This window comes from Rhincodon typus, chromosome 8, assembly GCF_021869965.1.
Source record: "Rhincodon typus isolate 14 chromosome 8, sRhiTyp1.1, whole genome shotgun sequence".
Lineage (NCBI taxonomy): Eukaryota > Metazoa > Chordata > Chondrichthyes > Orectolobiformes > Rhincodontidae > Rhincodon > Rhincodon typus.
Genome location: NC_063339.1, coordinates 2,265,826 through 2,280,494, shown reverse-complemented (window position 1 = coordinate 2,280,494; position 14,669 = coordinate 2,265,826). Strand labels below are relative to the sequence as shown.

Below are 14,669 nucleotides of genomic sequence, written 5' to 3'. Positions count from 1 at the left end.
ACCATCACCGGCTCGGTTACCGCACGGCGCACACCATCACCGGCTCGCTTACCACACTATTCAGTTAGAGTTGGGATTGTTATGGAAGAGGACAATGATAAGTAAAAGGCAGCTCACCCCCACCTTCTCAAGGGGCAACTAGGGACAGGCAAGAAATGCTGGGCCCTGCCAGAGACACCCATGTCCCATACATAAATAAAAAAAAAACTGAGGAGTAGAAGTTTTAAAGTGGGAATGCAAATTTTACAAAACTGAGAAGTGATTTTTTTAATATCATAGAATCATAGAATCCCTACAGTGTGGAAACAGGCCCTTCGGCCCAACAAGTCCACACCGACCCTTGCAGCATCCCACCCAGATCCATCCACCTATAACCCACCCAGTCTACACATCCCTGAACACTACGGGCAATTTAGCATGATCAATCCACCTAGCCTGCACATCTTTGGACTGTGGGAGGAAACTAGAGCACCCGGAGGAAATCCACGCAGACACGGGGAGAATGTGCAAACTTCACACAGTAACTTGATTCCCTGACCGGGAATCAAACCTGGGCCGCAGCGGTGAAAGCACCAAATCCTAACCACTAGACCACCAGGGATGATTTGGCTGAGGTGGACCGAACAGGTCTGCTAAAGGATAAATCCGTGGTAAACCAGCAGGAGGCACTAAGCAGTGAGATCCTTAGGGCACAAAGCAGACATGTTCCCTCCAAATATAAGAATGGTATGTTAAATCTAGACCCTCACCGTTCTTTGGAAAAATACAAAGGACGATTAAACAGAAAAAGAAAGCTTATGGTAGTCACAAAAACACTCAACACTACAGATAGCCTACAGGAGTACAGAAAGTACATGGATCAAATAAAAAAGAAATAAGGAAATCAAAGAGGGCGTGAAAAAATATTCACAAGGAAGATAAAGGAAAACCTAAAGATGTTTTACCATTACATAAAGAGCAAATGGATAGTTAAGGAAGAATTGGGACCGAGCAGAGATGAAGATGGGAACTGTGTGAAGATGCAGGGGATATAGGGAGAATTTTAAATGAATTCTTTGTCTCCGTATTCACAAAGGAATGGGATGATATGGATACAGTAATCCAAGACGTGCAGTGTGAAATATTGGACAAAATATTCATAATAAGAGAGGAAGTGTTAGAGAAGCTGGAATCCTTGAAAGTGGATAAGTCACCAGGGTCAGATGGATTGTTCCTGCGGAAATTGAAGGTGTCAGGAAGGAAATAGCAGATGATCTGAGGATTATATTCCAATCTTCACTAGCCATTGGAGGAATGCAAATGTTTAAAAAGTGTATGAAGGAAATGCTAAACAATTATAGGCCAGTTGGTCTTACATGGGTGGTGGGTAAATTATGAGAATCAATTCTCAGAGACTAGATGAACTGTCACTTAGAAAGGAATGGACTAATCAGGGATAGTCAGCATGGCTTTATTAGGGGAAGGTCATGCCTTACTAATTTGATTGAATTCTTTGAGGAAGTGACAAGGAGGATCTATGAGGGTAGTACAGTGGATGTTGTCCCCATGGATTTTAGTAAGGCATTTGACAAGGTCCCACATGGCAGGCTGATCAAAAAATAAAAACCCATGGGATCCAGGGTAATGTGTCGAATTGGATCTAAAATTGGCTTTAGTAACAGGAAGCAAAGGCTAATGATCGATGGCCGCCCTTGTGAATGGAAACCTGTTTCAAGTGGTGTTCCACAGGACTCAGCGTTGGGAGCCCTGCTGTTTGCTTCATACATTAACAATCCGGAATTGAACATGAGGGGCACAATTGGGAAATTTTCAGGCAACACAGAAATTGGCCATGTAGTGGATAGTGCAGTGCAGAGCTGCAAACTCCAATGATACAGATGGGATGGTGGAGTGGGCTGGAAAGTGGCAGATGGAATTCAACTCTGAGAAGTGTGAGGTAACGCATTTAGGGAGGTCAAACAGTAAAAGGGAATTAAAGTTTTTGAGAAGACTTCTAGCTCGGATTGTGGGAGAAGATGTTGATTTGCTCGCTGGAGCTAGTAGATTGGTTTGAAGCCGTTGCGTCACCGTACTCGGTAACACAATCAGTGTGCCTCAAAGGAAGCGTTGTTGGTCTCTCCCACTTGTTATTTATGTGGGTCTGGTCTGATGTTGTGGTTGGACTCATTTCTGGTTCTGCTTCGTAGTGATTGGTAAATGGGGTCTATTTCCACAATGTTTGTTGATGGAGTTCCAGTTGAGTACCAGGCCTCTAGGCGTGTTTTTGGTTGGCTTGTCCTAGGATGGTTACAAAGCCATGCTGACTATCTCTGAATAAATCTCGCCTCTCTAAATGGTGATTCATTCCCTCCTTCAGTATTTTCTCCAACAGTTTCCCTGCCACTGATGTTAGACTGTACCATCCTTTGTGTAAAGTAGAACCACATTAGCTACCCTCCAGTCCTCTCACACCTCCCCTGTGGCCAGAGATGATTTACAGGTTTGGGTCAGAGCCCCACCTATTTCCTTCCCCATCCCCCACAGCAGCCTGGGACATAGCTCATGCAGACACAGCGATTCGTCCATTTTAATGCTTGTCTCAACCATCTCCTCAGTCTGTGTGTCAAACTGCTGAAGAACCTCACAGTCTCTCCTCCCAAATTTTGTACCAACATCCTCTTTAGAATATAGAACAGTACAGCATAGTACAGGCCCTTTGGCCCACGATGTTGTGCCGACCTATTATCCTACTAAGATCAATCTACCCTGCATACCCTACATTTTACTATCCTCCATTTGCCTATCCAAGAGTTGCTTAAAAGTCTCTAAAGTATCTGACTCCACTACCACTGCCGGCAGCGCATTCCACACGCCCACCACTCTCTGTGTGAAGAACCTACCTCTGACATCTCCCCTATACCTTCCTCCAATCGCCTTAAAACTATGCCCCCTCGTAATAGTCATTTCCGCCCTGGGGAAAAGTGTCTGACTATCCAATCTATCTATGCCTCTCATCACCTTGTAAACCTCTATCAAGTCACCTCTCATCCTTCTTCACTCCAATGAGAAAAGCCCTAGCTCCATCAACCTTTCCTCATAAGACCTGCCCTCCAGTCCAGGCAGCATCCTGGTAAATCTCCTCTGCACCCTCTCTCAAGCTTCCACATCTTTCCTATAACGAGGTGACCAGAACTGAACACAATATTCCAAGTGTGGTCTAACCAGAGTTTTATAAAGCTGCAGCATAACCTCACGGCTCTTAAACTCAATTCCCCTGCCAATGAAAGCCAACACACCATACACCTTCTTTACAACTCTATCAACTTGGGTCACAACTTTGAGGGATCTATGGACGTGGACCCCAAGATCCCTCTGTTCCTCCACACTGACCAGAATCCTGCCATTAACACTGTATTCTGCATTCAAATTTGACCTTCCAAAATGAATCATTTCACACTTTTCCAGGTTGAATTCCATCTGCCACTTCTTTGCCCAGCTCTGCATCCTCTCAATGTCCCGTTGTGACCTACAACAGCCCTCCACGCTGTCCACAACTCCACCAACCTTCCTGTCATCGGCAAACTTACTAACCCACCCTTCTACTTCCTCATCCAAGTCATTTATAAAGATCACAAAGAGCAGAGATCCCAGAACAGATCCCTGTGGAACACCACTGGTCACCGAGCTCCAGGCTGAATACTTTCCATCTACTACCACCCTCTGTCTTCTATTGGACAACCAGTTTTGTATCCAGATAGCCACATTTCCCTGAATCCCATGCCTACTTACTTTCTGAATGAGCCTACCATGGGGCACCTTATCAAATGCCTTGCTAAAATCCATGTACATCACATCTTTCTCCACAAATGTGAAGTACTTGTTTAACGTCCTGCCAATGTTCTCTGGTTTCACACATGGATATCCCCCCTTGGTCCACATTCTTTCCCTGTATACTCTTCCCCTTAATATACATGTAGAATATCTTGGGATTCTCCCTAACCTTGCTCACCAACGTTTTTTCTCCTAAACCCACTCTTTTCCCTCCAATTGCTTTCTTAAGATTGCCTTCTGCACTTTCTATACTGCACTAGGGCCTCCGCTGTTTTGCTTCCCTCGTAACTGTTACATATCTCTTTTCCTTATTATTCAGTCCTGAGTATTCCTGGACATCCAGGGTTCTCTGGGCTTGTTGCTCCTACATCTCACCCGAAAGGGGACACGTTGGGCCTACACTTCCCCCCGACCCAGCACCTTCTGAACGCCTCCCACTGTTCTGTTGTAGATTTACCCTCAAGTAGTTGTTCCCAGTCTATTCTGGCCAGAACCTGCTTTATTCAAATAAAACATAACCTTACAACAATCCAAAAGCTTTCTGTTGAAGACCGTCTTTCTTCTTTTCCATAACAAACTTGAAACTATGGTGTTTGTGGTTGCTTTCACTAAAATACTCCCCCAGTGTCACCTCAATACCCACCCAGGTTCACCGCCCCCCCCAGAGTTAGGTCCAGCGCTGCACTGCCCCTGTAGAACTATCTACATGTTGATATAAAAAGCTCCCCTGAATACATTACAAGAAATCTGTCCCCTACAATTAATATTGGGGAAATTGAAATCCCCTAAAATAATCATCTTCTTTTGTTTGTAAACACCTCTGTGTGAACTGACGACATGCCTGCTCCTCAATTGCTCACTGACTGTTTGCAGGCCTGTAATACACTCCTCTCACTGTCACTGCCCCCATTTTATTCCTAAGCTCGACCAACAAAGCTTCATTGGATGACCGTTCCAAGATATTGTCCCTTCTTACTGTAATAACTAACTCCTTCATGAATAATGCACCACCTCCTCTTTTACGACCTCTCCCGTCCAGTCTGAAGATCCTACACCCCACAATGTTGAGTTGCCCCCTTTCCTCAACCACGTCACTGTGACAGCAACAACATCAGAAGTCCACAGGTCAATCCACAGCCTTAACTCACCCAGCCTTACCTGTAAAATTCCTAGCAGTGAAATGGAGACAATTCAGCCTTGCCTTGCTTCCCTGAAACTCAGTACGGCTGAACTCCTGCTATCGTGGTTCCTTTACTAAAGCAGTTATGTCCCTGTTGTAGTAGGAACATAGGAACAGGAGCAGGCCATTCAACCTCTTGAGCCTGTCTACCATTCAATAAGATTGTGGATGATCTGTGGCCTAACTCCATTTACCTGCCTTTGGCCCATACCCATTAAGACCTTTGATTAACAAACATTCATCTATCACAGATTTAATAATAATAACTGATCCAGCATTCACTGCTATTTGTGGAAGAGAGTTCCAAAGTTCCCCACCCTTTGTGTGTGGAAATTGTTGCGAAGTTGGGTACAGTATTTGATGTTTGTAAAATGATAGGGGGGAAGTGTGTGTGGTCCCTTTAAAAGATGATGTGTATTTTAGGCTTGGATAGAATAAAGTCTGCAGGCAGCATCAGATACACAGAGAGTTCTTGAAACTGAAACATCGTACCAAAAGGCTATACTGTTAGCAGGCAAAGTAGCATTTTTACCAAGACAACAGATTTTTGAATTTAGCCAATTAATTTAAACCAGGCCCTAGATACCAAAACCCAATTAAATTTAAATCTGATGTTTTTGACAACCTAGGATCAATCCTATTGTAAGAAATTAATAGGTCATCATGGGTATAAAAGAAGAGGGCTTTTGAAAATCAGTGTGAGAGTCAAGTCTTACAGAGTCTTAGCTGTCTTAGAGAGAAGTCTCTAAGCTCTCAGGAAACCATCATCTGACTAAAGGTACAGCAGCATCCTTAGGTAATACTCCTGATGCAAGAATTCAACGGAGAGAGGCGTTCCTGACTGAGGATCAGCGGACAGGGCATGGAGCATTCCGGAAGACTTATCCTAGCTGTAATTTTGAGAGGCTAAGTTTTAACTTTTTTTTTATTATTTTGATTTACCTAAGTGGGACTTATATTTACTGGAACAGCATATTATTAGAATTTTTGCTTATTTGGGAATAATTAGTAGTTAAGGGGGAATTGTTCAGTTTGTTAGTAGTTTTGTTAATTTGTTCACTGTTAGAGTTGTTTAAATAAATTATTATTTGTTGATTATAGAGTGAGTGAAAGTATTTTATTGTATTTAACCACTCTGTATAACAGATTAGGACAGTGACAGGCAGGTTTAAACCACTTTTCACACTTTCCTTTAACAGATTACGAGGCGAAGCAAGCTTCTCTGGGTGTTTCAGTTTTAGTTATTCAGAGGAGGATAGACCTCTCCTTCATAACAACTGATTCCCAACACCTCTCCTCATTTGAGCGCTCATTCTCGGACTATGCCCCCTAGTTCTAGAATCTCCTAAAATAGTTTATCTTTATCCATCCTGTCTTTTCCTGTTAATATCTTGAAGCCTTGGTCAGATCACCCTTTAACCTTCTAATTTCTAGAGAAAACAGGCCTCATTTGTACAATCTCTCCTCAACACTTAACCCCTCAGCTCCAGGTATCATTCTTGCAAACTTGCGTTGAATTCCCTCCAGGGACAAAACATCCTTCCTAAAGATCTGCTCCAAGTGGGGTCTAACTTCTTGTACTCCAGTCTTCTAGACATAAAGGCCAGCATTCCATTGCCTGCCTTGTTTATTTTCAGCACCTGTTTGTGATGTTTTAAAGATCTATGCACCAGGATCTTCTACTGTCTTTAGGCATCCACTGTATCTAACGTCATGCCAACTTGGAAGCACTGTCTAGCTTGTGTTCAGTCCAAAAAGGATAACTTTCTTACGTTGAACTCCATCTGCTGCAGGTTTGTCGATATTCTGTGTCAGTGTTTACTGGGGAGAAGAATACGGAAGCTAGAGAATTTGGGGAAATAAATAGCAATGTCTTGAAAAGTGGCCGTCTTACAGCGGAGGTGGTGTTGGACATTTTAAAATGCATAAAGGTCAATAAATCCTCAGGACCTGATCAGGTGTATCCCAGAACTTTGTGGGAAGCTGGGGAAGAGATTGCTGGGCCCCTAATCTGGGTCAGGGTGCAGACTGGCTCCACTTGTAGAGATCTCACCTTCCCCAGAAACCGTGCCAGAAAATGTAAAACCCTCTTGCACCTGCATTCATCTGCCCACTTCTCCTATTTCTGTACTCGCTGGCCCGTGGCTGGAGGTTAGAGGATTTAATGAGGAGGTAATATAATTAAAGGGGTTGAAGATGATTAAAAGAGATGACAGTTTCTCTCTATCAACTCTATTTCCTCTGGCGTAGGGGTGTCCCAAACCAGGGCTGGGAGGGGGTAATTATTCACTGAAAGTCTTCCCCGCCCCCGACCAGCACATCGACGGTAGGTTGTAACGTACTTCATTCGGCGTTCCACTGACATGGCGCAGATGTTGCGCCACCTGCGGTCCAAACTCCGCGTGGTCTGTTGGATCGAGTCGCATTCTAACTCCGTGTCTGTGTCAAGCAAAAGGCTGTCACACAGGCTCAGGACCGATGTCACACCCACACTGTGCTGCTCAATGTCCCTCTGCAGCTCCTGAAACAAAAAGCACAGGTCACACAATGCTCTCTAACACACAGACAAACACTAACATGGTCTAATACCTATTGCCGACTAGTACAGAACACATTTACACAATCTCCATACAGGCACACAGACACACACAATCACTGATATTAGAGAAACATGAACATAGTAATATACAAATACAATAAAACACAGCCCCCTCTGGGTCTATGCTTCCCGACGCTCTCCAATATTATGGTGTTATACAATGCCTTTGACTTTGTAAAACATCCCAAAATACTTCCCAGGATGTTCTCAGAAAATAACCTAACATCAAACCAAAGGTCAGGTCACTTGGCCAAATGTTTGATGAAAACGGTCTGTTTTACGTGAAGCAGGTGAAGCTAGAGAAGTTTGGGGAGGGCATTCCAGACCTAAGGCATAGGCAGCTCAAATTACAGCATGTTCTAGTTATAATGTATTATTTTACCATATGCATATAAAAAACACAGGTATATACCTATCAGCGCGCGCGCACACACACACACACACACACGCACACACACACACACGCACACACACACACACACACACACGCGCACACACACAACACACAACACACACACACGCGCACACACACACACACACACACACACGCACGCACACGCACACACACACGCGCACACACACAACACACAACACACACACACACACACGCGCGCACACACACACACACGCGCACACACACACACTCACACGCACACACACACACACACACACACACACATACTTCAGTGTATAGAGAGACATAGCCATACACACCACGATATATGTACACACAAACATATTCACAGACCTGTACACTGATAACTATTCTTTATTATCTATCATCATAAGCAGAGAATCCACGCACACACACTCCATCATGTGTGCACAGGGGCCTTGCACACGATGATACATATGTTTACATGCACACACAGATAAAACCGAGTGCATGACCATAGGGTGATATGACAAGGGTCATATTCTGCTAATATTCAATGTCAAATACACCTGATGAAGATCATGAGGAAGTGGGGCCAGAGAGAAGCAAGCCCCATGGTACCTGTGCCACAGCCAGAGTCTGACCCTTCTGTGGGGAGATACAGGGATGGGGTGAGGAGACAACAGAAAGGAAAACAGAGACACAGAGAGAGAGACAGACAGACAGACAGGCAGACAATCAGAGAGACACATAGAGACACAGAGAGACACAGACAGACAGAGAGAGACAGACAGACAGAGAGAGGGAGAGACAACAGAACTGAGAGAAACAGACAGGGAGAGAGACAGACAGAGATTGCTTCACTGGGAATTGACTTTTTATAACAAATTAAAGTAAAACCAGAGAGATCAGATAAAGGAAGTGCCTCTGGGTAATCCAATCAGATCCATCAGTAAACCCGGAAACTCAGCTGCCTTCCTCCTCCAAAAGCTGCTTTACATTCAGACACAAAGCAGCAGAAGGTTAGAGTGACATTATTCATTAACGACTGGTTTTATTTTTAGACCCAGACACCAGCATGTTTGTTTTTTTTTAAATTCATTCATCGAATGTGAGCATTTCTGGCTGGGCCAGCATTTATTAGCCATTTCTAATTGTCCTGAAGAAGCTGACTTCTTGAGCGGATTTCTTGTGCTGTAGGTTTGCACACAATGCCCTTAGGGAGAGAGTTACAGTGATACTGAAGGAACGGCGATATATTTCCATGTCAGGACGGTGAGTGGCTTGGAGAGGAACTTGCAGGGGTGGTGTTCCCATGTATCTGATGCCCTTATCAAGATGGAGAAGATAGAATCAGAGGTAACGGTATTACAGTTGAATAAAGGCAACTACAGAGGTATGAGGGAGGAGCTGGGCAGAATTGATTGGGAGGGGATCTTTAGCAGGAAAAACAGTGGAACAGCAATGGCAGGGGTTTCTGGGAGTAATTCAGGAGACACAGCAAAAATTCATCCCTCGGAAAATGAAGCATGGTACAGGGAGGATGAGGCAACCATGGCTGACTAAGGAAGTCAGGGATAGCATAAAAGAAAAAGAGAAAGCATATAATGTGGCGAAGGACTGTGAGAAACCAGAGGATTGGGAAGCTTACAACGACCAACAGAGGGCAACAAAAAAAGAAATAAGGAGGGAGAAGATTAAATATGAGGGTAAGCTAGCCAGTAATATAAAGGAGAACTGTAAGAGTTTCTTTAGATATATAAAGGGCAAAAGAGAGGCAAAAGTGGACATTGGACTGCTGGAAAATGACAGTGGAGAGATAGTAGTGGGAACATGGAAAAGGCTGACGAACTGAATAATTACTTAGTGTCAGTCTTCATGGTGGAAGACACGAGTAATCTCCCAAAAATTCAAGAGTCAGGGGGCAGAGCTGAGTATGGGGGCCATCATCAAGGAGAAGGTGCTAGAAAAACTGGCCTGAAGGTGGATAAATCCCCAGGACCAGATAGACTACATTTCAGAGTTCTTAAGGAGATAGCTGAAGAGATAGTGGAGGCGTTAGTGGTGGTCTTTTCAGGAATCGCTAGAGTCAGGGAGGGTCCTAGAGGACTGGAAAATCGCTAATGTGACACCGCTGTTTAAAAAGGGAGTAAGGCAAAAGACTGAAAATTACAGGCTGATTAACCTAACCTCGGTCGTGGGTAAGATTTTGGAGTCCATTGTGAAGGATGAGATTTCTAAATACTTGGAAATGCACGGTAAAACAGGGCAAAGTCAGCATGGTTTCATCAAGGGGAGGTCATGCCTACCAAATCTGCTAGAATTCTTTGAGGAAGTAACGAACAGGGTAGACCAAGGAGAGCCAATGGATGTTATCTACCTGGACTTCAAGAAGGCCTTTGACAAGGTGCCGCACAGGAGGCTGCTGAGTAAGATAAGGGCCCATGGTGTTAGCGGCAAGGTGCTAGCATGGATAGAAGATTGGCTGTCTGGCAGAAAGCAGAGAGTGGGGTTAAAAGGGTCTTTCTCAGGATGGCAGCCATGACAAGTGGTGTTCCGCAAGGGTCAGTGCTGGAACCACAACTTTTCACTTTATAAATTAATCTAGATGAAGGAACTGTGGGCATTCTGGCTAAGTTTGCAGATGATACAAAGATAGATGGAGGGACAGATAGTTTTGAGGAGGCGGGAGGCTGCAGAAGGATTTGGACAGGTTAGGAGAGTGAGCAAAGAAGTGGCAGATGGAGTACAACGTGGGAAAGTGTGAGGTCATGCACTTTGGTAAGAAGAAAAGAGGCATGGACTATTTTCTAAATGGGGAGAAAATCAGAATCCTGATGTGCAAAGAGACTTGGGAGTTCTAGTCCAGGATTCACTCAAGGTAAACTTGCAGGTTGAGTCAGTAGTCAGGAAGGCAAATGCAACTTTGGAATTATTTTGAGAGGACTTGAATATAAAAGCAGGGATGTATTACTGAGGCTCTATAAGGCTCTGATCAGACCACATTTGGAGTATTGTGTGTAGTTTTGGGCCCCATATCTCAGGAAGGATGTACTGGGTTCAGAGGAGGTTCACGAGAATGGTCCCAGGAATGAAAAGCTTAACATTTGAGGAACTCTGGAGTTTAGAAGGATGAGGGGGATCTAATTGAAACTTACAGAATACTGAATGGCCTGGACAGAGTTGGGAAGATGTTTCCATTGGTAGGAGAGACTAGGACCCGAGGGCACAACCTTAGAGTAAAGGGAAGACCTTTTAGAACGGAGAAAAGGAGAAACTTCTTCAGCCAGAGAGTGGTGAATCTATGGAATTCACTGCCACAGAAGGCTGTGGAGGCCAGGTCATTGAGTACATTTAAGACTGAGATAGATAGGTTCTTGGTTATCAAGGGGATCAAGGGTTACAGGGAGAAAGCGGGAGAATGGGGTTGAGGAACTTATCAGCCATGATTGAATGGTGGAGCAGACTCAATGGGCTGAATAGCCTAATTTCTGCTCCTATGTCTTATGGTCTTATCCTTCTAGATGGAAGTGGTTGTGGGTTTGGAAGGTGCTGTCTGGTAGCTCGTACACACTGCTGCTAGTTAATGTTGATGGTGGAGGGAATGGATGTGTAACCAATCAAGTGGGCTGCTTTGCTCTGGATGGTGTCAAGTTTGGTTAAGGTTGTCTCCTATTGGTGATGGTCATAGCCTGGCATTTGTGTGGCACAAATGTCACTTGTCAGCCTAAACCTGGATATTGTCCAGATCTTGTTGCATGTGAACATGGACTGCTTCAGTATCTGAGGAGTCACGAATGGTGCTGAACATTGTGTAATCATTGACAAACATCCCCACTTCGGGTCAAACTTGTCAGAGGCCTTCCCACCAACATAAGGTCAAAAGTGGGAATGTTTGCTGATGATTGCAAAATGTGTGAGAAGAGAGTGTGTGTGTGCGTGTGTGTTATTGTGACAGAGAGAAAGAGGGAGAGGAAGAGAGAGAGTGTTATTGTGTGTGCGTGAGTGAGAGAAAGAGAGAGAGAGACAGTGAGTGAGTCAATGGGAGAGACAGAGTGTGAGTGTGTGTGCATGAGAGAGTGAGAGTGAGTGTGAGAGTGTCAGTGTGTGAGTGTGTGTATGAGAGAGAGAGAGACACTATGTGTGTGTGTGTGTGTGTGTAAGAATGTGTGTGTGTGTGTGCGTGTGTAAGAATGCGTGTGTGTGTGTGTATGCGTGTGTGTGTGTGCCTGTGTAAGAATATGTGTGTTTGTGTGTGTGTGTGTGTGTGTGTGTATTTGGAGAGGAACTTGCAGGGGGTGGTGTTCCCATGTATCTGTTGCTCTTGTCAAGAGGTAGAGGATAGAATCAGAGGTAACAGTATTACAGCTGAATAGAGGCAAATACAGAGGCATGAGGGAGGAGCTGGGCAGAAATGACTGGAAGAGGAGCCTGGCAGGAAAGACAGTGGAACAGCAGTGGCAGGAGTTTCTCACAGTAATTCAGCAGACACAGCAAAAATTCATCCTGAGGGAAAAGAAGCTTGGTACGGGGAGGATGAGGCTAACTAGGGAAGTCAGGGACAGGATAAAAGCAAAATAGAAAGCATATAATGTGGCGAAGGGCAGTGGGAAACCAGAGGATTGGGAAGCTTACAAAGACCAACAGAGGGCAACAAAAAAAGAAATAAGGAGGGAGAAGATTAAATATGAGGGTAAGCTAGCCAGTAATATAAAGGAGAACTGTAAGAGTTTCTTTAGATATATAATGGGCTAAAGTGGACATTGGACCACTGGAAAATGACACTGGAGAGATAGTAGTGGGGAACGTGGAAATGGCTGAGGAACTGAATAATTACATCGCGTCAGTCTTCACGGTGGAAGACACGAGTAATCTCCCAAAAATTCAAGAGCGTCAGGGGGCAGAGCTTAGTGTGTGAGAGAGAGAGAGCCAGCACACATGTGCGAGAAAGAGCGTGTGTGCGAGAGAGAGCGCGCACGTGAGTGAGAGCGCACGCAAGTGAGAGAGCGTGTGTGTGTGAGAGCGCGTGTGTGCATGAGAGCTTGTGTGCCTGTGAGAGCATGTGTGCCTTTGCGTGAAAGAGAGTGAATGTGAGAGTATGACTGTGAGTGTGTGTGTAGAGGGGGAGTTTATCAGGGGATTAGAGTTTTAATTAGCAAACATTAATACCAATGGCTTATAACTGTTCACGTAGCTATAGACTATGTACTTAAAATAAATCATGATTTTTTTTGTTGAGGACAGAAACTTGATCTGTGCTTTCTAATACCTTTGGTCTAAGAGTCGGGTAAATTGGTTATCTTAAACAAAACTTTAATTTTTGGTAAGACTGGGGGAACAGTGGGGCCTGATTGACAGTGCACACTGCCTCCTCCCCCCTCCCATAGTGCGTAGTAACAGTATTCCCCTTGAATTGGTATTCTTGCAAAATATCCTGATGTGGGCAAGACAAAAAGTTTCGACAAAACATACCTTTTAAATCAATACTGAACTTCTGTACAACCCAAATGATTGTAATTACTCTTATTCACACAAAGGCTGATAGAAATCCGGATCTCACTCTCAGAACGGCTTTGGTGCTAGCGGCCAATTGAAGGCGGAGAGACTTTCGTTTGGTGAGAATATTAAAGGTTATGAAAGCAAGGAACGTAGATGGAGTCAAGATGCACAATGGTCACGGTCTGACAATGTGGACAGGTTCAAGAGGATGAATAGTGGCTTCCTGTTCAAAGGGTCACTCACCTGCTGCTCAGCGAGTTTCTTCTCAATTTCCTGATCGTCACAGATGTTGTAAATGACGGGTTTGGAAAGTTCAGACTCAATGCGAGAGAGCCAGGTCCGCAGGTTACTCATCTCCCTGTCCAGGAGCTGCTCGGAGCACAGAGTCTCCTTCAATTTCTTCACCCTGAGGCAGGGGCAGAAATTCACACACGGGGTCAGTGTCTGAAGCAGAGGATGAGATTTCCTGTCACTCCCCCAACCCCAGGGATTCCAGTGGGTGGAGATATCAACCAATGAATATTTGATATCAATGTACATTCGAAGGCCATTCAGCGCATCATGATTTTGCAAGCTGTACGAAAGAGCTGTTCAATTAGACACATTCCCTTGCTTTTTCTCCCACGGCCGTACAAATCTTTCCAATTCCCTTTTGAAAATTCCCAGTGAATTGGTTTCTCCTGCCTGAGCTCTGGATCTAGACAACACACCCAGTAAAATAAATTCTCATTGACTTTCCTCAGCATCTTTTCATAATCACCTCAAATCTGTCTGTGCTGGTTACTGACACTGAAGGGATAGGAGAAGTAGGCCATTTGGCCCACTCCAGGCTGCTCCACCCCATTGAATAAGATCATGATTGATCTTCACCTTTGCCGCAGTATCTCCATGGTGGGGCACTTTTTCCTCATTTATTCTGTCAAAACCACATGTGATTTGAAACACTTGTTAAATTTCCCTTTAAACGTCTCTGCTATGAGGGTAATAACCCCAGTTTCTCCTATCCCCCCAAATAACCAACTCCCTCATCCCAATGAAGTGAAGAGCAACTGGGTGAGGGGGAGAGTAAAAAGACAGAGAGAGGTAGAGAGAGAGAGGGAGAGGGAGAGGGAGAGGGAGAGAGAGGGAGGATATTCGGGGTGAGTGAGAATGTGTAGAAATCAGAGAGAGAGGAGGGGAGAGAGGGAGGATATTCGGGGTGAGCG

At 44.5% G+C, this 14,669-nt stretch overlaps 1 protein-coding gene across 1 annotated transcript in view; it reads right to left on the bottom strand.

The window, feature by feature from the left end:
* Nucleotides 1–14,669, bottom strand: part of LOC109924435 (nesprin-2-like) — a 69,112-nt gene that overhangs the window by 22,234 nt on the left and 32,209 nt on the right. The window contains exons 11-12 of the mRNA XM_048600008.1: nt 13,708–13,870; nt 7,333–7,511 (exon numbers count right to left, since the gene is read on the bottom strand). Of these exons, the coding sequence (XP_048455965.1) occupies nt 7,333–7,511; nt 13,708–13,870 (342 nt within the window). The remainder of the gene's footprint in view (nt 1–7,332; nt 7,512–13,707; nt 13,871–14,669) is intronic.